We start from the raw sequence: 21,556 nt of genomic DNA, 5'->3' as shown, positions 1-21,556 counted from the left end.
TGTGTGAGCGGTGCCGGTGCCGGGCAGCCCGGCCCGTGTGTGTGAGCGGTGCCGGTGCTGGGCAGCCCAGCCCGTGTGTGTGAGCGGTGCCGGTGCCGGTGCCGGTGTCCGTGCCGGGCGGCCCGGCCCGTGTGTGTGAGCGGTGCCGGTGCCGGTGCCGGTGTCCGTGCCGGGCGGCCCGGCCCGTGTGTGTGAGCGGTGCCGGTGCCGGTGCTGGGGGTTCCAGCCCGTGTGTGTGAGCGGTGCCGGTGCCGGGGGGTCCGGCCCGTGTGTGTGAGCGGTGCCGGTGCCGGTGCCGGGGGGTCCGGCCCGTGTGTGTGAGCGGTGCCGGTGCCGGGCGGCCCGGCCCGTGTGTGTGTGAGCGGTGCCGGTGCCGGGCGGCCCGGCCCGTGTGTGTGTGAGCGGTGCCGGTGCCGCTCCGCTCGCCGCTCCGCCCCCGGCCCGCCCGCAGCCATGCACGGGGCGGGGTGGCCGCATGTGGTGGCGCGGACCCAGCCGGGCTGCGAGCGCACACAAGGCAGCTCCGCCGCTCCGGGCTCTGCTCCTGCCAGCGGCCCGAGCTGCCCCCCGGCCCGTCAGCATGGACTCGGACTCCGCGGAGCTCAGCGAAGGCGAGCTGGTCTCGCCCGCAGGTGAGCGGGGCTGCGCGGCGGGCGGGCGTCGGGTCCGGCTCGGGTCCCTTCCCTTCCCTTCCCTGCTGCCGGGTCCCTTCCCTTCCGTTCCCTGCTGTCGGTGCCCGCGCTGTCAGGCAGCTCCGGGCAGCGCTGAGGGCACAGGGCAACGCCATCCCTGCGGCCCTGGCAGAGCCCGGCCCCGGCAGAACCCAGAGCCCGGCACCGGCAGAGCTCGGCAGAGCCCAGAGCCCGGCAGAACCCAGAGTCCGGCAGAGTCTGGCCCCGGCAGAGCCCAGAGTCCGGCACAGGCAGAGCCCGGCACCGGCAGAGTCCGGCGCAGGCAGAGCCCAGAGTCCGGCAGAGTCTGGCACAGGCAGAGCCCGGCAGAGCCCAGAGCCCGGCACCGGCAGAGCCCAGAGCCCGGCACAGGCAGAGCCCAGAGCCCGGCGCCGGCCCCGCTGCGGCGGCTCTCGGGGACGGAGCCCGCGGGCTCGGGGTGCGGGAGAGCTCCCCTCAGAGAAGGGCTGTGACGTGACAGCTGCTGAAATCGCAGTGCCGGCGCAAGCTGCTGTTTTATACCCAGAGGCTGCAAAGTTTTGGGGGCTTTGGTCGCGGCTGTTCCGCGGCCGCACGGACGGGAGCGGGGACCCCGCTCCGGGCGGGCACGCAGAGCCCCCGGTGCTGGGCTTCTGCCTTCAAGTCTTAACTTGTCACCAGGAACCATGCTGGCTGATTGCTGCAACACACATAGTTCTTGGATGAGACAGAAGGAAAAAAAAATGAAAACTTCTCCTGCCCTTTCCAAACCTTCACGTTCTTGTGTCTTTGTGAAGCAAACGATGCTCGATGTGCCATAGTCAAAGGCCACCCTGCACACACGGTAAAAGCGGGCACAACAAACTCGTGTGAAGCACACGGAGGTGGGATCGCTCTACCAGCACAGCACGTGGCTCAGAGATCGCTGTCACCTCACGGCCACACCTCTGGGTGTCCGACCCCTGGGTCAGCAGGGCTGTCACCCTGCAGCGGGGCTGTCACCCTGCCCGCAGCACAGCGGGCTGCAGGGCTGTCACACACACAGCGCTGGGTTGCAGGGCTGTCACACACACAGACACACACAGCACTGAGCTGCAGAGCTGTCACACACACAGGACTGAACTGCAGGGCTGTCATGAGTGTCACACTGTCACACGGTACTGGGCTGCAGGGGTGTCACACATCCAGACACAAGGCTGAGCTGCAGGGCTGTCACGGGTGTCACACTCAGGGTGTCACACCGTGATGGGCTGCAGGGCTGTCACGAACACACACATACAGACACACATAGGACTGAGCTGCAGGGGTGTCACACACAGAGGACTGAGCTGCAGGGCTGTCACACACACACAGGACTGGGTTGCAGGGCTGTCACACACACACAGCACTGAGCTGCAGGGCTGTCACACACACACACAGGACTGAGCTGCAGGGCTGTCCCACACACACAGGACTAGGTTGCAGGGCTGTCATACACACACAGGACTAGGTTGCAGGGCTGTCACACACACACAGGACTAGGTTGCAGGGCTGTCACACACACACAGGACTAGGTTGCAGGGCTGTCACACACACAGCACTGAGCTGCAGGGGTGTCACACACACAGGACTGGGTTGCAGGGCTGTCACACACACACAGGACTGGGTTGCAGGGCTGTCACACACAAGGCTGGCACGTGGCAGATGCTGGGCTGTCAGACACCAGGTGCAGAAGGAACCTGTTTGACCTCCAGCTTCCCACAGTGGAAGTCAGGGACATCTTTCTCTGAAGCCATTTTACTGCCATCAGACGCAAGTAAGTGCATTTGGAATGATGCCTGAAATAGTCCTAGTGATCATAATAAATCCAAATATAAAGTTGCCATGTTATGTTATTAGATCTTTGAGAGAAATTTTATCACCATAACCAGTCCAGTGTGGACATGTGCTTCACCCCAACTAACAGCCTCCTGCATCCCCAAAAAGAAAGATTTAGACACCAAACAAAACTACAACAGCAGAAAAGTGCCAAATATTTTGTCCTATTAATACAGCAGTGATAAACAACAGTAGGAAGTCATAAGATAAATGTGTTGTCTGGTCTCCCAGCAGAACATTTTACAGCATAATCTTAAATCTAATTCAGTTTTAAATACTACAGGCATTTACTCTTGATATCTTGCTTTGTATTTTCTTACTTGAGATCTAAAGAATTAAAGAAGACCAGCAACAGGTCACAGAGCTCCTCATATTCACAGAGCTCTGTTAGGCTGAGCTTACTTGCAAAGACCACCAACAGCTATAATTTTTCATCCAAACAAATCTTCCAAGCCATACATGAAGAGCAACTTACAAACATTACATTTATAAACAAATTAATATAATAGAGCTCCTGCCAGCAATTTACTCCTGTTTTGAATAGGCTTTTCTTTTAAATAAATTTAAAATAACCGTGCTTAGAGATTGCCATAAGTGCTTTTGATGTCATCACTTGCTAGCTGCCAAGAGTTGATGTTCATCAGTCTCCTCTCCTCTTTTCTATTCCTTCTTTGTACTCTTTAAGAGAAGAAAAATCTGGTATTCTGGCCATACATGGCAGATGCCTATGCAGTATAATAAAATTGGAATAGAGAGAAAACTTGGATGTTTTGTCTTATCCGGCTGCAATTTTTTTTCTGCACTACAGAATTACTTGCTCTTTGTATCCCCCATAATCTTCTGAAAAATAGATTTTTGTTTTTTGCTAGTTTTCCTCTGGTCTTTTTTCTGTTCTGTGCCATATGTGCAGTGCAGCCTCTCTGTGTCCGTGGGTGTTGAGGCTGTCAGTCAGTGCTGCAGGCACAGCAGCTGAGGGCTGCACTGGGGGATTCAGCCACCCCTGGCTCAGGGAGCTGCACTCCTCACCCAGCCCAGGGACCCACAGCTCATGGGGCACACACTGTGTCTTGGAGGGAAATCTGGGGTGAAGTCCTGCTGCTGGTTTGATTTTGGACACGGATTTTAGTACAGCTAGGATTTTGCCCTGAAGTTGACAGCAGCCCCAATGTTTAGCTGGCTCTCCTCATTACCAGTCCTGACACTTGCCCGGGTTTCAGCTGGCACAGCTCGAGCTCCCTGCAGCCACTGCCCACTGCTGAGGCTGGCTGATTGTTCCAGCCCAGTGGGATGCAGTTTGCTTTATCTCCAGGGCTCCACAATGCTGATGCAACACAGATGTTAAAGCTCAGCCCATTTCAGGGATTGCACTACTCATGCAATGCTCTCCCAGCCCTTAGTTCTGTCCCAGTGGAGCGGCACCCCTGCCAGTCCTGGACTCACAGGGGTGTGCAGGAGGCTACCTAGTGCACCCCCACCATCTGCCATGCACACGTGGCTTCCAGGAACCAGCTGGAATCCTGCTCCAAGATCCCAGCAGCCTCATCTGCTTTAATAGCCCACTTAAAACTTGAGTCTCTAAGGAGGCAGAAATACTACTTCTATATTTATTCCAAACATGTTGTCACAATAGCATCTTCGTATTCCTTTGGTGCAAACAAAAAGCTCCTTATATGTGAGCAGTGCAAGATGTTAGCTGTACTTTAAAGCAAACAAACAGCAAAAACCACCACACCTCTAACAACATTCAGCTCTAGCCTTGGTTCCCACAAGTCTCCCACACCCAGCTATTACTGCTTTGCACTTGAGGTGTCTGTAGGGTCAAAAAGCTTTGGTTTTCAAAAAAGGTTACTCATGAGACAGACTCCTATTAAGAACATTAGACAGGTCTTGATTCTGAAAAAATTATATATTGTGGTACAAAAGAAGAAAAGTTGAATGCTTACTAGCTAGTGAAATTTCTAGTTTTACTGTAGAGGTGACTAGTCACATTCTTTTTCTTGTCCTACAGAAGAGCTTTTGAGAACTGAACAGGTTATCTTAAAATAGAGCATTGTTCTCATTTTTTAACATCCACCTATTGAGAGGTTGGGTTTTTAAAAAGCCCTTTTCAATAGAGTAATGGTCTCCTTTTCCTCAGCTCTTTCATAGTCATCCTGCCACATGAAAGAATGATCCTCCATGCCATCTTTCAGAGTAACATTTCACAAAAATTCAGGTCATCACCAACAGAAATGATTTCGCAGTGGGTTTGGAAATTCTGCTTATAAGAGAAAAAAGGTGTGAAACCTTCATTTGGTTGTCCTAGGTTCCCTGGCTGAAACAGGCAGGAATTTGGCCATGTAGCTTTTGTGTGTACTGATTTCACCCTCTGTACAAGCTGTACAAGCCACCAAGTCACAACATGGATTTTCGTGCTTGTCTTAATGGAACTGTTATGTCACACTAGTAACATATGATAACCAGAGGCTAAATTGCCTGCATGGCCTCTGAAACAACACAGATTATGCTCATGAATTTTAAATATTGTGGAGAACAAACTGTTGCTGGTCCCTTCTCTGGGTTTCCTTCTACAGAAATCGAAAGACATTTGGCCTAGGGAAGAGCAGCTTGTCCTCCAAGCAGAGCTCTAAACTGGTGACAGGGGTTTTGGTTTTGGGGATTTTTTTTAAAAATTGACAGTGTGAAGCCTACAGCTTTGTATAATGGCAAGGATAACAAAATAAAAGCTGCCTGATCACCAGGCTTGTATCCTTAGGGATAGGCTCCATAAAGGAGCCTGACTATGACTTCAGTACATCTTCAACAGAGCCAAGATCTTACCCTGAACTCTTAGCACAAAAATGTTAATGCATTTAAAGTTATTTGATAAATTATCTGAGCTTTCCCCTGGACAGTAAATATATACTTAGTAAAAAACCCAATGGATTTAAACATTATTTACTGGTCTAAAATGACCTCTACAGACATGAATAATATTTCTAGAGCTGTAGCATTATTTGATTTGCAATGCTCAGCAAGTAATTTTTTCTGCAAATTATTTATCATGTTATGTGAACTGTCTGTAGTACTGTGATGTTAATCTTGAAGCCTGTTACATATTTTAATCACTGTTTTACAGAGTTAAATGCCATTCAGGAGTTAATATATTCTTGTAAATACAGAATTAATTAGAAAGCATAATGAAGACATTTAAGAATTATTATCTGAGTCATCAGTAACATGCTTATGTGATGTATAGTGCAAGTAGGAATTGTTTAGCCTTTTGCAGTATCACACCATTTGAAAAATATATTCTTTGCCCCAAAGAATACTGGTGTGAAGAAGGAGGGGTGTGGTTTACCAAACCTTGGTTTGATTCTACATAGAAAGTTCCAAATCAGATGAACAGTAATATTTATTAATAATTAATAATATTTATTATTATTAGCCAGAAGAAGTAGTAGATAGCATGTTCTAGGTATGAAAACTAGAAAAATATTTTAAAAGCAAAGCATTTTTATTAAGTTCTTTCTAGCAACTGTCTAATAAAGGGCTCTCCCTTCCCTTCCCTTTCTGCTGGAAAACAAAGCTAATTGGAAAAAAGATGGAGAGACAACAGACATGAGCTAACATGCCATGGGACCTGTGCACCAAACTGTTACAGGGATTTCTGGATCACTCTGCAAACTGAGGCAAGCACAGGTCCAGTTCTCTCTGCCAAGAAAGTGGGCAAGAGACGCTTTGGGATGAGCAGGCAGCAGCAGCCAGGGCAAGGATGTGAGCCAAGAGCCTGGCTGGGTGAATTTTTTCTTGTGGTGTTCCCTCCAGGAATCACCTGGGCTTTTGATTTGCATACAGACCCCTCATTAGCACAGCAGCTGTCAGTCAGGGAGCCTTGTCCAGCAGGGGAAAAAAATAAGGTAAGAACTGTAAAGGGAAAAAATCCTCACCATGCTGTAAGGATAGTAAAGACCATAAATAATCCCACTTTTGTCAAATTGACTAGACACCCTGGACAAACAATAATTTAGTTGGACAAGTCAATTTGTTCAAGGTTCTGTTCTTAAAATCAAGTGGAAATATGAACTTCATGAAGCACTGGATGGAAGCCCAAGCTCACCTGCTTGTGCAAGATCATGACCAAGCTGTTCCCCCACCTGAGATTTTGCTGCTGCCAGCAGTCAGTGAGCAGGAAGCCTCCACTCTAATATGTGGATATGGACAAGGAATTCATGATGGTATATTAAATTCATAAGTAGGAATATGAAGCAATTGCTGCCACACAGCAATTATTGGCCATTCCTGTCTGCCTTGCCAAAGGTCTGGGACGAGACTGACTTCTATTTAAAGTGATATTTTGGCAGTAAGGAGTTAGATGTACAAAACAATGAAAAAAACTCACACTTCCCCTTTGAAGAAATAAATCTTTTTACCTTTCATCTCCTCTACAGCAAAGACTAAAAAGTCATGGTGGGAAGAGTAAGTCACTTATTTAGCTGGTAACAGAGCAATCAAGCTATAAATCCCAGTTAAAAAGACAACAGTAGGGCAGATGAGAGAGTTTTCCTGAAGACCTGGCTTGTCTGAGAAACCTTTGGTACTTGCATTTTACCCACAGCATCAAGCTTAGGGTGACAGGCCCTCCCAGGAAGGTAGGAGAACCCTGTAACTTTCTAAGAGCCCTCACTATTTTATCTGGTGAACTGAGCAGGACCTGGCTGTGAGCCCAAGCAGTGGTACACAATCCTCTAATCTGTTTATCTATTAATACACTTCCTGGCACTGTTTCAGCCCATGCCAGATAGCCTCCCACTAAATGTCCTGGCATGAGACAGAGGATAACAGTGGCCAGTATGAATTAAACAACATTTGGAGTGTGGGAAAGAATTCAGCCTGTGTCCAGATGGCAGTACAATGCACAGACAAAAGGTTCTGTCCTGGTTTATTTGCAGACACAGACCCAGAGCAGGGTGCAGAGGTTCTTCACTGGTTCTGTGGCTCTGATGCCTGCTCAAGGCTGTCCAGGTTGTTGGATTGCTTGGGGACCCTGCTCAGGGCAGCTTCCCTGGGCTGGGACCTGGGTTTGGAGCCTTGCCCAATTAAAAGTGTGTTATTTGCTGTTTGCCTGCAGAAATCTCCCTGCCAGTTCCATTATGGGAGGCCATTTAACGGGCTGACAAGTGCAGCTGGAGGAGATTCATGGGAGGCTGAGGCTTGCTGCAATAACTACAACTTTATACCCAAGCCTCAGACATCATCTTGAGAAGCCAAGTGAGCTCAGACATGGGCTGGTAGCCAGTGAGTTTTTCTCCTCTTTAAGGCAATCTTTAACAAAAAAAGCTGAGAAAGAGCAAGAGTCACTTTGATGTCTTTTCAGTGGTCACTAATCCTTCCTTGGTACAGATGCTGGTTTATGTCAGGCTTTAGCAGTTGGCTCTGTTCAGCCTTCCTGCAGAGGAGCAGACTGACCAGTGCCTCTGTGCAGGTGTAGGTTTGACATCTGTTGATATAACAATACAACAATATAACAATACAAAACAGGGCAGGAGGATTAAGCCATCTATGAAACAAACATTTCACCATGGAGACATTCTCTTAGATCTTCTTACTAGTGCTAGTTAAATATGAAAGGTAATCTTCTGAAAGACTAATAGCAAAAGTTAGCATAGTACCTCATTTATCACCATCTCAGTCCTGGCATGAACTTTGTTTATCCAAGCACTTTGCATTGCAGGAAAAACTAAATTCTTTCTTTCTCTTTGAAGAAATATATTAACACTATTATTGTGTTAGTGTTTCCTTTCCAAGTAGTTTTCCACCTACTTTTAGAGCCTGTAGTTTACATGGTCACTGACAGATGCAGGTCAAACAAATACAAGTTTCTTAGACTTTTCAAAGTCGGGAGTATTTTTATTTTATTTAATTAAGATAACCATCTTTCAGATGATATTTTCAACAAAGCTCTGTGCCATATAGTGTTATGCCAGGTGAATGTCTGTAACTTTTGTTTACTTGCATTTAATTTTAGCTTTGTGTTTTTGTGCATCATTTCCCTCTAACTCCCAAAAGTGAGAAGGAAGTAGGCTAAGGGCATCAAGAGTGACCTTCATGTTCACTTCAAAGCAAGTTATAGTTGTGCCTCACTATTTTTATACATTGTTAATCATCTCCACCGTTAGGAGGAATGTTTACTAGCAGATACAAAGGTAATCAGTGCAGTCATTATGATGCACAGCTACTGGATTCATTAGAAAATGATAAAGAATTGGTGAGGAAAAATATTGACTTGAATTACAGGTTTAAGAATGGGATAAAAAGTTCAAGCCTAGGTATATGTAAAAACCACTTGCACAAACTTTGTGCAGTGCCAGAATGTCCCCTTCCTACCCCCTTGGACTAACTGGTGCTCTTTAAATACACCCATATATGTCTCTGTATGACTAAGAGAGGAAGTTAAACCCTCAGTGGTTAAACCTCACCTGCATCAGAAACTGGTTTCTGTGGTATGAATCTAGCCTGACCTCAGCTGAGGTTTCTCTGGCTTCTCTCTTACCTGCATTTGTTTCTAAGAGTCTATTTCTATTCCAGTTCTTAAAGGTCACTATCAGATTATCCTGCATAAGAAGGAAGGATGTAACACTTTGCATCCTTGGGGCAGATATAGCTGAGAGTTTACTCTTGCCTGCAGTCCTGTCCCTTCCTCTCCCCCAAAACACAGACCCACAACCAAATGCAAAAGCAACAAGGAAGGAAAACAAGCCCTGAAAACCCCCAGACCTGTACACTCATCCAAACCAGTCACCACTGGCATTTCTCTGTAGAGCACTTCCCCTTACAGAAATCATACAGAACTGATGGAAAGCCAAGAACAAATTGTCTTAAGGACAGATGAATAGCAGTGTTTTCCACAATTCCATGATTTAACTTCAGTTTGGATTAAATCAGATGCTGGAGGGCTTAGAGCAGTCCCAGTACTTAGTTGTTAATCATCTGCATCCATTTATCCTCCAGCCCAGGAGATCTCCTCTAGTTCTGAAGCCAAACTGTGAGCCAGGGCTCTTAACTGGTTGGTATCATTCACTTCTTTCACAGCTTTCTCCTGAACTTGTTGATTTTACTCTGTGCTAGGTGTTTGAAAGCCTAGTTGGGGATGGCCAGAAAATAACCAGTGCTTTGTTACCTCATACTTGTGCTGGTAGAAATGGATGTTTCCACTCCATCAGGAGCAGTGAGTGCCACTGCACCCTGGGAGGACAGGCAGAAACTCCTCCTGCTTTGAGAAAAGGCACGTGCAGAGGGCAAGGAAGGTCTGAAGTCTCCTTGCACCCTGGCTTTGATGCCCCTGCCACCAGGCAGGTACCCAGATTTTAGCTATATTCTCCATCTTTAACCTCTAGAATAATTTTAAATTGTCTGTTTTCCTACCCATCCTCATATCTTACACTACCAATTTGTGTTCATTCTCCAGATACCCACACCTTCCTAGCATTTAACTGATCTCTCACTTCTCTGTGCCCCAGCCAATATGCTGTTCTCCTCAAGCCTCAATTCTCCCAGTATTGATCTGATTCTTCTTCCTCAACTCATTTCTTCTCAAATGCTCTTGGGTTTATGATTTCTACCACTAAAATAAGGGAGTAAATGCTGTTAGGTTATATTTCAAGAAAGGGGGGATTGGTGGAAGTAAGATATTGACTTGGCATTGTAATTAAAGGCTCTAGAAACAGGAACTAACCTGCCTCCTCTGGCTAACAAAAAATACAGACAGGGGGCTTGCAAGTGGGATGGGGAAAGTTCATTTGATTTTGAAATACTGAAACAGGTAGGTGCAGTATTTGCCAGAAAGTGAGAACACAATAGCATCTTCACAAATAACAAGGACTTCTCAGCTATTTCCATGCATTCCTGAAAAAACAACTCCTTGAAGGAACAGTATATCCTCACCCCATAAGTTCAAATCATTGGGCTTGAATAGCAGATCTGGGGGAGAGTTGCATCTGTCACCAGACACAGCAGTCTGTGACTGTCACAGGAGGTCAGAGGAGGACACTGCTTTCTGGTGATAGAGCTTAACTACAAATAAGGAATAAAGGAAACCAGAGCCTTGCCTTCTGCAGTGTTGTGTTAAATCACAGCATGCAGATCTCCCTCACACAAGGTTACAAATATATATTTATTAAAAAGTGACAATATACTTTCATTAAAATAATAGTAGAAGAAAATACACAGAAATTGCCTCTGAAAGCAATCAGATGCTTTAAACAGCTGTGGAAAGGCAGTAAAGGCAAAAGATGCCTCTGTAAACTAAACTCTTTTTCACTTGGGATAAGAATGTCTCAATTTTCTTCTGCTAATGAAGCAAAGATGAGAGCACAGATATGCACTGAGAGAAGCATCAGGGCTGTAGCACAGGAATTGCCAGGTAGGTACAGACTCACCAGAACACCAGCACAGTGCCTACATCCATCCTTCCACTCTGCTACTAACTGGTCTGAGCTGAATCAAACTAAAATTGGGCCCATTCTGCCCTTCGGAGGGTCAGCAGCCACCCTGACACTCAGGTTTCATCTTCCAAAACTGGGGAAGAGAAGGTTCCCAGAAACAGGGTCCCCATTTTCCAGCACAGCACCTGTCTCTGTACTGCTGGCTCTGTCACAGCCAGCTCCCACATCCTTGGCCAGCAGCTGGCTGTGTGTGAGCAGCCAGGACACAGAGGGGACACAGCCCTGCCCAGCAGGCAGGGACAGCGCGGCTCTGCCTTCCCTCTTTGTGTGGTACACTGCAGCAGGATTCTCCCTCTGCACGATTCTGCAGCCAGGGTATCTCTGAAACTCCCCAGAGCTGTCTGCACTTGCCCATCCGTGTTGGGAGGATGAGCACCAGTGTCTGCACTGCTGGGAGCTCTGTGTGTTTACCCTGAACCCTGCCAGGGAAGCAGTGCCTTAGCAACAGCCAGGGTAGCATTGAAGAGGAGACAAGTGATGAGTAGGAAGAGAATTTAGGGCGATGGTGGGGGAGAGATTATTCAATGCTTTCCATATTTTCAGGTAACAGAATTTAATTTCCTTGAAGTTACTGCAGTCAATGACAAGCAGAAGTGTGCACGTGAAATACCTCTGGCTGAGCAGCGAAATAAAGCATGACTAGACACTCCAAATAACCCATGCAGACTGCAAGAGGTTGTTTAAAAAATAATTATATACTTGTCACTGAAGAAGCTTTTCTATATTTATAATTCCTTTTTCCTCACAGCCCTGTCTGATGGAATTCAGATAGCATGTGTGCCATTATGTTAAACAGCCAATTCTGGAATACTTGACTTCTTTCCTCTCGTTTACAGGCATTGAAGCAGTAGTTGCACTTCTTAATGGGGATTATTTCAGGGGCAGTTAAGGCCTATGCTTAGTCACTTCATCATTGACTAAAATACAAACTCTGCTCATATGCCATTAAAGAGATTGAAAACAAATCTTTAAATAAGTACTTAGCTTGCTTTTAAAGGAATGTGGTTTCTTTACCATGATAAAGTGATAAAAATACATATGAGATCATAAAGCTCACAGCAATTTTGTTGCTGAAGAAGTTTTACAGCTATCTATTTGAATTCATTTGGTTTGCAACTAGTATTTTTTTGAGTTGAAAATATTTTTATACAAACAGCATGTGATTGAATATAACTAAGCTTTTTTATACATATGTAAATTGGACAAAAAATATTTTCCCGAAGTAAGGAAATGCTATATATAGAAGAAAAGCTGAAGACTTTCAAGTCACAGACTTCAGTAGGTTAACACCATCCCCAGGGAGGCAGAAAGACAAACAATAGAAAAGCAATTTCCTTCACAGGAACATACAGAACATCAGAAACACCTAGTAAAGAGAAGAGTGTTGTGCAGAGTGGAAGTCATTTGTCCTGTGGGTTCACATTTTTCAGTCTGCTAATCATCGTTCCCTGTTACCATCACTGGGAGGTGCACACACATCTGTAGGTAGCACTGAGTTGTTAATATTTTTAACAAATGTCACCACTGAATAAGCCAGAGAAGGTGTAACCTCCACAGCTCTTGAGATGGACAGTGTGGAATAACAGCTCTGGGGAAGAGAGAATGCTGCAGGGCGTGATTGTGCCATCAGAATCACAGTGGGGACAGAGCAGTCTGTGCCCTCCAGAGCTGCCCAGGGAGCACCATGGCCAGGAAGCTGCATCCCTAGTGCTGCTAAGGGGACAAAACCTGCATCCAGACCTTCTGCAACTTCTCCTCAGACCTTGAGGGTGGCAGACCTGGATTGTGGTAGGAGTTGGACTAGCTGCATTTTTTTGATTTTTTTCCTTTTCTCCCTTTTTTCTTTTTTTTAACAGCTACACCACAGAAGAGCTGATATGAACACAAACACACAAAATTGATATTTAAAATTCCTTTCACTTGGGCTGACAGACACACATCTTCCACAATGCCAAGGGGAACCAGGAGCTTGTCTGAAGCAAACAGAAATCAGCCCAGGGACAGAGCTGCCTGAGCCCCTGAGAGCAGGGACTGGTGCTACAGCAGCACACTTAGTTAGGTACAGAGACATCTCAGAGGAAATGTTAGATGGCTGCACTGAAGGGGTTTAGGAAGGAGATGAGGATGTGCATGGATGTGTCAGATTTCAACAGATGGAATGCTGATTTGGGGTTTATGTAATTCAGAGCTGTTCTAACAGTACTCAGGGACAGACATGCAGAGTAACAGACAACAGCAGTATTTAAGGAGCTTTGCCATGTTTTCACATGCTTGTTTGGAAAAAAGATGGAAAGAAGATATCCAAATAAGTTTTTCCTTCATTAAAAAAAAACCCAAACACATACACAAAACAAAAACCAAAACAAAAACCAAAAACAACAATAACAAAAAAAAAACCTACAAAAAAAAAAAAAACAGGAAAAAAACCAAACAAAACAAAAGTAGCAGGAATAGTTTCTTTGTGTCACATTCCAGTTAGGTTTGTGCACTAGTAACACTGTATTCATATTAAACCAGTTTAGTGCATTGTAAAAGGCGTCTGTCATCTGTGTATCTTTCAAAATACACTTTGCAACTTTATATTTCTGTTAAATAACACCTTCCAGAATTTCAATGCCAATAAAGCTGCAAATTTAAGGACACTGCAAAGATACTAGGCTAATTTCCTTGTGCAACCTCCCATATGATAACTTTTCAAAATCTGCTGTATAAAGTACTGGGCTGACAGCAGGATCTTAATGACAGCCTTAAGCAAGTCTTTCAGTTGTATCTGTTTCTCCTCCCATTCCTGATCTTCTTTGTCTGTTTTTACCTTCACTGTTTTTAGGTGAGGAATGTCTTTCATTACATTTGTGCAGTAAGAACCCTGAGATGCTTTATAAAAAGCATGTAAATACTGATATCAGTGCAGGGCATGGTCCCTCGTGGTAATTTTGTGAGTGTGTTATCAGAGGGCTTCCCTAACTGAGAAAAAAATCTGCACTTTTGCAGTGCACACATCATCTTAAATGTGAAATACACATATGCATTCAATAAGGACTTAAAGAAGTTTTTTCTTTGTGAAAAAGACTGCAGTTTTTACAGTACTTTATCTTAAACAAATTTGACTTTTTGTCACATTAAACAGATGATTCATATTATTTTTTCAATAAGCAGTGCTACTACACATCATAAGACAAAGGAATGTTACACTCAAAAATAGAAATTTCATATTTTTAGCAATTGGGCTAAAGAGAACACACGTTTTTCTCCTCCATTTTTCCATTTGTTTCTGATTCCAACTGTCTGGCAATGAAAATATGTTTGGAATCAAATTAGACCCCACAATTTGAAGTTATCCTGTGTTACTTTGTTTTGCTTTCCCCTTTAATGTATTCTTGCTGACACGAGGAAAGCCATTCCCCAAAGAGAGTGTACCAGAAAGGGTTTGGCAGAGCCAAGCTGCTGCTGACTGCTGGGATAGTCTTTGATACAAGTCTGTGCAGGGTGGGATCAAGCACCAGAAAAGATCCTGATCAAGGGGTTGGACACAGGGCTTCTTCATTCACACATGGTGTAACTCTGCATCCCCCATGAGAAACCTGCTGCAAGGCACAGGGAGAGGTATTCCCGCTGCACACAGAGCCACTGCTTGCTTTACAGCCCAGGTTTCAGCTCTTGCTCACAGGGTTTGTGTGGACTTCACATATATAACCCAGCTACACAGTGATCTTCTCAAGAGGTGCCTGCTGCCAAGCTGGCTTGTGTGCAGGCCAAGGAATATGGACATTTTCCAGTCCTGTCTGTTAAGACTTCCCTGCAGGAAGCTGGCTTCCTAGGGTGTGAATTTGTGCTTCAAAACCATCTGCCCTACACTGCTTCATCTCGGCAGTGCCTTGGTGGAAGAAACAATAAATCCTGTTCAGAGGTGATGAGGTCTGGTAACCTGCCACTAACCCTCAAATTCTACAAAGGCAGATGAAACCTGGCCTGAAACAGAGCAAACTCCAAAATCAGGTCCAGCCAAAACACAGCTTTCCATTAATAGAGCTCTGACAGTCACCTTGCCTGCAGAAACACAGGTTGAAGACTTCCTAGTAAACAGCTGCAATGGATTCATTCTCTCACTTCTCAAATTCAGTTTATTTAAGCTAGAAATGAAATCATGGCAAGACAACATTTTCCACACACACATACTGGAGGAATGCTGAACCCTGCTAATGCACAGAGGGATCAATGTCTATGGAAAGACAGCAAGAGGCACTCAGCATGTTTGCAGCCAGGGAAATTCAGCCTGACATCAGGAAAATCAGAGTTACAACCACTGAGAAGGAATGTTGGTCTTTAGGAACACATCAGACACCTATCTCTTCTAGCCTGATCTCAGAGAAAGGAATGGATTAGATGATTGATTTTTTTTTTTCCTTCAACCCCGGTTTTGTATGGTACTGAAACAATACACAGCAGTTCAAAGCTTAGCTCAGTGATATAAACAACCATTTTTTACACCAAACCTGACTCACTTTCCAAGTGAGCAGACGGAATAACCTTTTCCAAAACTCAGTCCTTGATTCCAACTCATTTTAACACTGATAGTCTTTCAGATAAAGCCTCTAGTTGTTCTGGAGGATATAACTTCCTCAGTTAATACCTGTGTAGATTCCCCCATCCTGCATCAGCCAAGCAGCCTTTGCCAGCTGCACCTCATTCATTGATCAGTTCCCTAATCAGGACACTGCAGGTGATTTTTAACTCAAACATTGCTTTCTAAGGTGTAAATGCAGACAGTTCAGTTGCAGAGACTCGTAAAGACAGCTTAAAAAAATTAAAAAAACATGGTAGAATATTCTTATGCTCCAACCTGCAGCAAGCCAAAAAACATAGATTGCATTAAGCCATGAGATGAGGAGCACCCAGTGTGTGTATCCCATGGTATCAGATCACTTTCACAGTCCATTCTCATCTCCCTGGATTCATCTCAGATTGATTCCTCCCAGCATCACCTGGGCTGCTGATGATCCTTAATTGCTACAGCAGCACTGCCCTGTACACTGGGCTGGCCTCACCTGCCTGAATCAATGTTCCTCCAGGTACAGCCACCTTCTGTGCCAGCTGGCTTTGAAAGCAGAAAAAGAGCCAGCCCAAATCATCAGCAGATTATACCTGATGGTCTCTCCATAATATTTATAGTTCCATTCCCTATAGCCACCACTGACAGCTCATGGCAAACTTCCCCCTCTTAATTGAGAGTAAAATATATCAGCACAGGTAGTTGTAGATGCAACTTGGCTAATGCCTGCTAGAAGCACTTAGTGGGTAGAAGCTACACCTGGAAAAAAAGGAAGGTGGGTTTAAATTAGAAATATACCATCTACTCCCAGCCTACACACTGATTATACATTGATTTACAGCTCAACAGTGCAGTGAGGCCAGGAGACAAATTAATACCAAGTGCAGATGCTGAGGAGCAGACACACTTTCTGTCAAACTGGACAATGTAATTTTATACATTAAACATCTGGGTTTTTTATTTTAATCTTGTTATAACGAAGCTATATATAGCAGGAAAAAAGAGTCTTTCTAAAGTAGAACTGTTCCTGAAGTGACCCAAGATAGACTAAACAGACCATCTGTCTTTGAAATCTGATTTTTAACCAGAAATAAAAAGGAATGTTAGAAACTATGAGTTATAGTTAGCCTTAGTCCTTTTTTCATAGTGCTCTAACTTTCCTCTGGAAAAATGTAAACAGACTGAAAGAGGGGGAGGGAGAAAAAGGTTTTCTCAAGTTTTATTGCCTAGAGGGAAGACAAGGGGGAAAGTCATTTTTCCTCTCAGGGAGGGAGCTACAAAGTCTCTGAGCTACACAAGAAAAGCACATCAGAGCACAATTACTGAAGTGCAGTGCATGAACAAGACCGCTATAACAAAGGGATTGCCATCATGTTCAGCTATGCTGCTGCCAGAAATAAACTTATCAGGCCTTGATGATACTCATTTGAATATTAAAGGAGATACACATTCATTGCTCTTTTAGATGAAAATAAAACACCTCAACAGAAAGCAGCTAAGGTTATAATAGAACAGTATTCCCAAGGACCATGTAAACCTGCACTGCAAGAAAATACCCCTTCTGTGAACTCCTCCTGAGCACAGAGAATGTACTTATTTATACTGATTAATCCAATAGTTTCCTCTCTTTGTTTCAGACTACTAATGAATATCTCTGCTTTTAAAAAGCAACAAACAAACAACAACAAAAATAGCCAAAACCAAACACAACAAAAAAGAAAACCACACAACCTAAACAAGCAAAAATCCAAACATTGCCAAAGTACCTTTACTTTTAAACTCAGAGGGTGAAGAGGTGTCCTTTAAACCCATGGTCAGACAGGCTGGTGCAGGTGTTACCACACAGTGCCAGTGGAATTGACTCCTTGGATCTCACAGAGCTTTGCCAAATGCCCTGCTAGACACCACTGTGAATGTATGACTAAAGAATTGTAATGTCAGATTTGTGTTTAGCTTCTTTCAGCAAAAACAATTAAAAACTCCTACAAGTAGTTGTATCCATTCTCAGTTCCATGAGATAATTGATCAAAACTACAGCAACCATGCAGAAACCCCAGGTTCCACCTGTACCTGCTGCCAGAGGGACAAAAAGGACACAAACCCCTGGCCATGCAGACCTGGTGGCACTGTGACAAAGCCACCATGCCTCCCAGATCTGCTGGAGGCCCAGGTGCTGTTGGACAGAGCAGTCCCAGGTGGGAGCAGGGCTCCTGCCAGCCCAGCACCCCACACCTCACAGCAGCACAGTGCAGTGTGGTACCAGCAAAGCAATCTCTACAGCAGACAGCCCAAACAGCAGCACCAGCAGCTGCACACTCACCTTGCAGGGAGTGTGTCCATGTTCCAGCCTTCCACAGCCCCTCTCCTCCAGCTTCCCTGCAGGAGCTGCTCCCCTGCCCTCCTGTGCCACCCTGGTGCCACGGGCACAGCAGCACTGCTGGGCCAGGGCTCTCTCCTGGGAAGGTGCCCCTGCAGGAGGGCTGGCAGGTGCAGACACTCAAGTTTGGCATCCTCAGGTGATCCATGAGCCCCCAGTACTTCCAGAAAGCTCCATCCCTTCCTGCTGGAGCTGTCCCAGCTCCAGGGGCTGCCAGGAGCAGTGTTGGTTACCATGTGTGTCTCCCATGACTGCACGTCCTGTGTGCCTGTGTATAATCCAAAATGTGGGTACCTGGCTCTTCTAATTTTGAGCCATCAATTTTGTCCTCACTTTGGTACTTCAAAGTCTGCTTTTTGGTTTTCTACTTCAGTCATTCCTGTGTTCAAAAGCAGAATATAAATAGGATCACAGAAACCAATCTTCCATTTCTCCCAGAATAAAAATTAAATCTGCACTATTGACATCATCATATGCAAGTAGCAGTCACAGAGTGGAGCAAGTCATAAAAAGATTCATCAAATATTAATGGAATTTGATTTTTAATTAGACTTTCAGTGGTCAGACTTTTTTTTAATTCTGTCAATATTTTTGGAAAGCATTGACAGATTTGTCTTGCAGTACACATAAATTAGTTAACACATAAAATATGTATCTTCAGGTCAGTTAAGGCAATTACAATTCTCAACATACCTTGTTAGGATTATGAGGAAAAACATAATTACCAATTATTGCTACCAATAAAATAGATTTTTGTTTATTGTGTAATGCTGAAGAAAGGCCTAACCTTGCAGCTTCAGTTTGCTAGAACTCCCATCAAGTGAGGAATTAGTGCTAGACATAAGCCATCACGTGGGAAGAATGCAGGAAATATTTTTCTAATTAAGCCTTACAAGTTTTTTTGGAGTAGCTAGCAGGTATCATCAGCTCTGGGGAAGTTAAATGCTGAAGTGTCATCATGGGCTGTGCAAATCACACTGTCAAAAGCCTGCAAGGGACATAGCACTGAAGTGGGGAAATAGAAATTTAAAAGTAATTTACTGTCCCACTTGTAGGTTAGTCTAGGTGGAAGTTCTCAATCTGGAAATGATGTTATTTGGGTCTCTGTCTCACATCCTTTACCATATCTTTCATGGTTGCTAAGAAACTGCATTACAGCAGAGTAATCATTCGTACTTCAGCCTAAATTGTGGTTAATTAGCTGATGTGTGAAGTGGGATCCCTACCATGAGAAGAAAGAGATACCATTTATGTGTAAAAGCACAAACCAACACAACTGACAAGCTGAGGGTTCATTCCCAATCAAAATGTTCAAATGGTAAAAAGCTTTGGAAAGTTTACATTTCCTGGAGTGGTTTGTAATGCATGGATGGAATAAAGGAATCATGATTAGCTGTGTCCCAAAATCTGTCCTTTCACAGGCCTTAATGAAAATTCTCAGCTTGAGTGTGAAATCTGATGGGTACAAAACCAAAGACGATGTGATTGGATAAATTAAAACAAAAGGAATTTGTTTTTTGACATAGATAGCATATACAGCAGGACAAGGTTTGCAGCTTAGGAAAAGGTGGGAAGTAAAAGATGCTACTGGGATTTTTTTAGAGGATTTGAAGGTATAATTTTATGTGGAAATTATTTGGGACAAAATATTTAGGATACATAAAAATAGCTGATTATCCTTGTCTTCTGTATTTTTCATTTACTCAAACAAGGGTAAATATCATGGTCTTGAACAGAAATAAGTCTTGGCTGTGTCATTTGCAAGGGAATTTTCTAATTAGTGCCTTTGTTGTACATCGCTGTAGTCAAACGATCTTGTCATTTATTTCCAGGCAGGAATGGAAATTTGGTATTTTGTTAGGAAAGAACAATGAACAAGTGCCTGATATTTGAAGCTCAGGGCAGGTCTGTCATTCTCTTTCTAGCAAATTTGAGGTAGCAGTAATGCTTGTTTTTAACTAAGTCAAGTAAGAGAATTTTAAATACCTCAGAAACTGATTGCTGCTGCAAAAGCATTTTTTTTCTTTGTACAATTTTAGATAATACACATTTTTCTTAATTACTGCTTGGAGAGGAAAAGAATATTTTGCTTCAGTGTCTTTTCCTATTTCTTTTCCAAATACAGATGTAAATGAGAGACATTGCGAGGACAAGTGCAATGAACTTCTGAGTTCTTACTCAGCAGAGACTCTGGCACACTATCTAGGTGCATTAATAACCACCTCAGTGCTAGGTGTTAGCATCAATAACCATCTCAATCTATGCTCCATTAGACAGCCTTCATTTTAGTAGTTATTTTTAAGAGCCAAAATGCTTTGTGTGATGGTTTATTAAGCAGCATATACACTGCAAACAAAAAGATATTTGTGTTCATTATGTTTTGACAGCTTTTAAATTACAAAAGTGTAGAAAATATCTTTTAGATCTTTATATATGTTAAAAATATGTCTATTTTTGTATGTGTTGCTATTTCCAGACTAGGATTCAAAAGTCATTACTATGATTGTCTCTAAAGCTTCTATTTTCCTTCCTCTCGCACTGATGGTAGAAATATTCATACATCTTGTAAGAAATCAATGTTTATTTCATTTTACTACTGATTGGATGTCAGAGGGCTTTTAAGATGTATTGTAAATAAATAGTTTGAGTGAGGCCACGTTGGCTGTGCCCCAGAGGAGAAACTATGGTAATTTTTGGAGCAGCCCCGTGCTATTTTGGACGTGAGCTGAACAACCATCTGTTGTCACTGGGGCAGCAAGAGGTGAAAGCAGGGGTGGATGCAGCCTGCCCCTGGAGAGGAGGATACACTGTGCAGCCAGGAGCACATAATGAAATGAATGAACTGAGCAGAACTGGGGGTGGAAGTGGGATAAAACTTCCCTTTCTCCCACTCCTTCCTCTGTTGATTCCAGCTCAGACTGTGAAATTCATGTGGGTAAAAAAGACACCCATAAGATCCACTTGAGCACAAAAGAATGGAAATTGCTGAGGGCTTGTGTTGGCCTTCAGCAATTTGAGGAGCTCTGCAGAGGTTCTTAATATCTCCTACTGCCCTCAGGTAAGGCAGTATTAAGAAAATCTTCAGTTCTAGCAATGAAGGATTGTCTGTGGTGGATCAGGGCTGGTGAGAGTTTCACAGAAGCTTGCTGGCTCCTGAGAATGCAGTTTTCAGAAGCACAGTGGACATTCCACAGAAATCTGTTTAAGGCCATTGTGTTTGAAGCACATAAGTGAGTATTTTAGTGTTTTGTTACTTTTGAATGTCATTGTGAAAATGTGGTGAGGTGTGTAACTCAATGGGATGGTGAGTTTTGTTGCCAACTCCCAAATCTAATGCATCATTTGATTGTAAGGGATGTTCCTTGAGGGACTGACAGCCCTACCTGGGCCTAGCAGAGTGACTGCATTTTTTTAGCAGGGCTAGTCTGTGAGTAAAACCAACCATGAGCTGGAGTAGCTCAACTTCAAGGAGGACAAACTCATCCAGAGCCTTGTGAGTGCTCTGGCTGATGCCTCCCAGACCATCTCTCTTCTGGCTTGCTCCTCAGGACTGCATTCCTCTGGAGTCCCTGGGGTTGTGGCTGTGCAATGAAAAAGAAAAGCAGGGATATTCTGCTCGTGGTCAGGAGCCCCACCCAGG

The 21,556-nt window shown here is 44.3% G+C and overlaps 1 protein-coding gene across 1 annotated transcript in view; it reads left to right on the top strand.

Annotated features, from left to right (window-relative positions):
- Window positions 1-446: 446 nt before the first annotated feature.
- TNFAIP8L3 (TNF alpha induced protein 8 like 3) overlaps window positions 447-21,556 on the top strand; it is a 45,701-nt gene continuing 24,591 nt past the window's right edge. The window contains exon 1 of the mRNA XM_033070983.1: window positions 447-632. Coding sequence (XP_032926874.1) covers window positions 476-632 — 157 coding nt within the window. The 5' untranslated portion in view covers window positions 447-475. The remainder of the gene's footprint in view (window positions 633-21,556) is intronic.

Source organism: Catharus ustulatus, chromosome 12 (genome assembly GCF_009819885.2).
Source record: "Catharus ustulatus isolate bCatUst1 chromosome 12, bCatUst1.pri.v2, whole genome shotgun sequence".
Lineage (NCBI taxonomy): Eukaryota > Metazoa > Chordata > Aves > Passeriformes > Turdidae > Catharus > Catharus ustulatus.
Note: the sequence above shows the minus strand (reverse complement) of the source record. Positions and strands in the feature narration are given on the sequence as shown.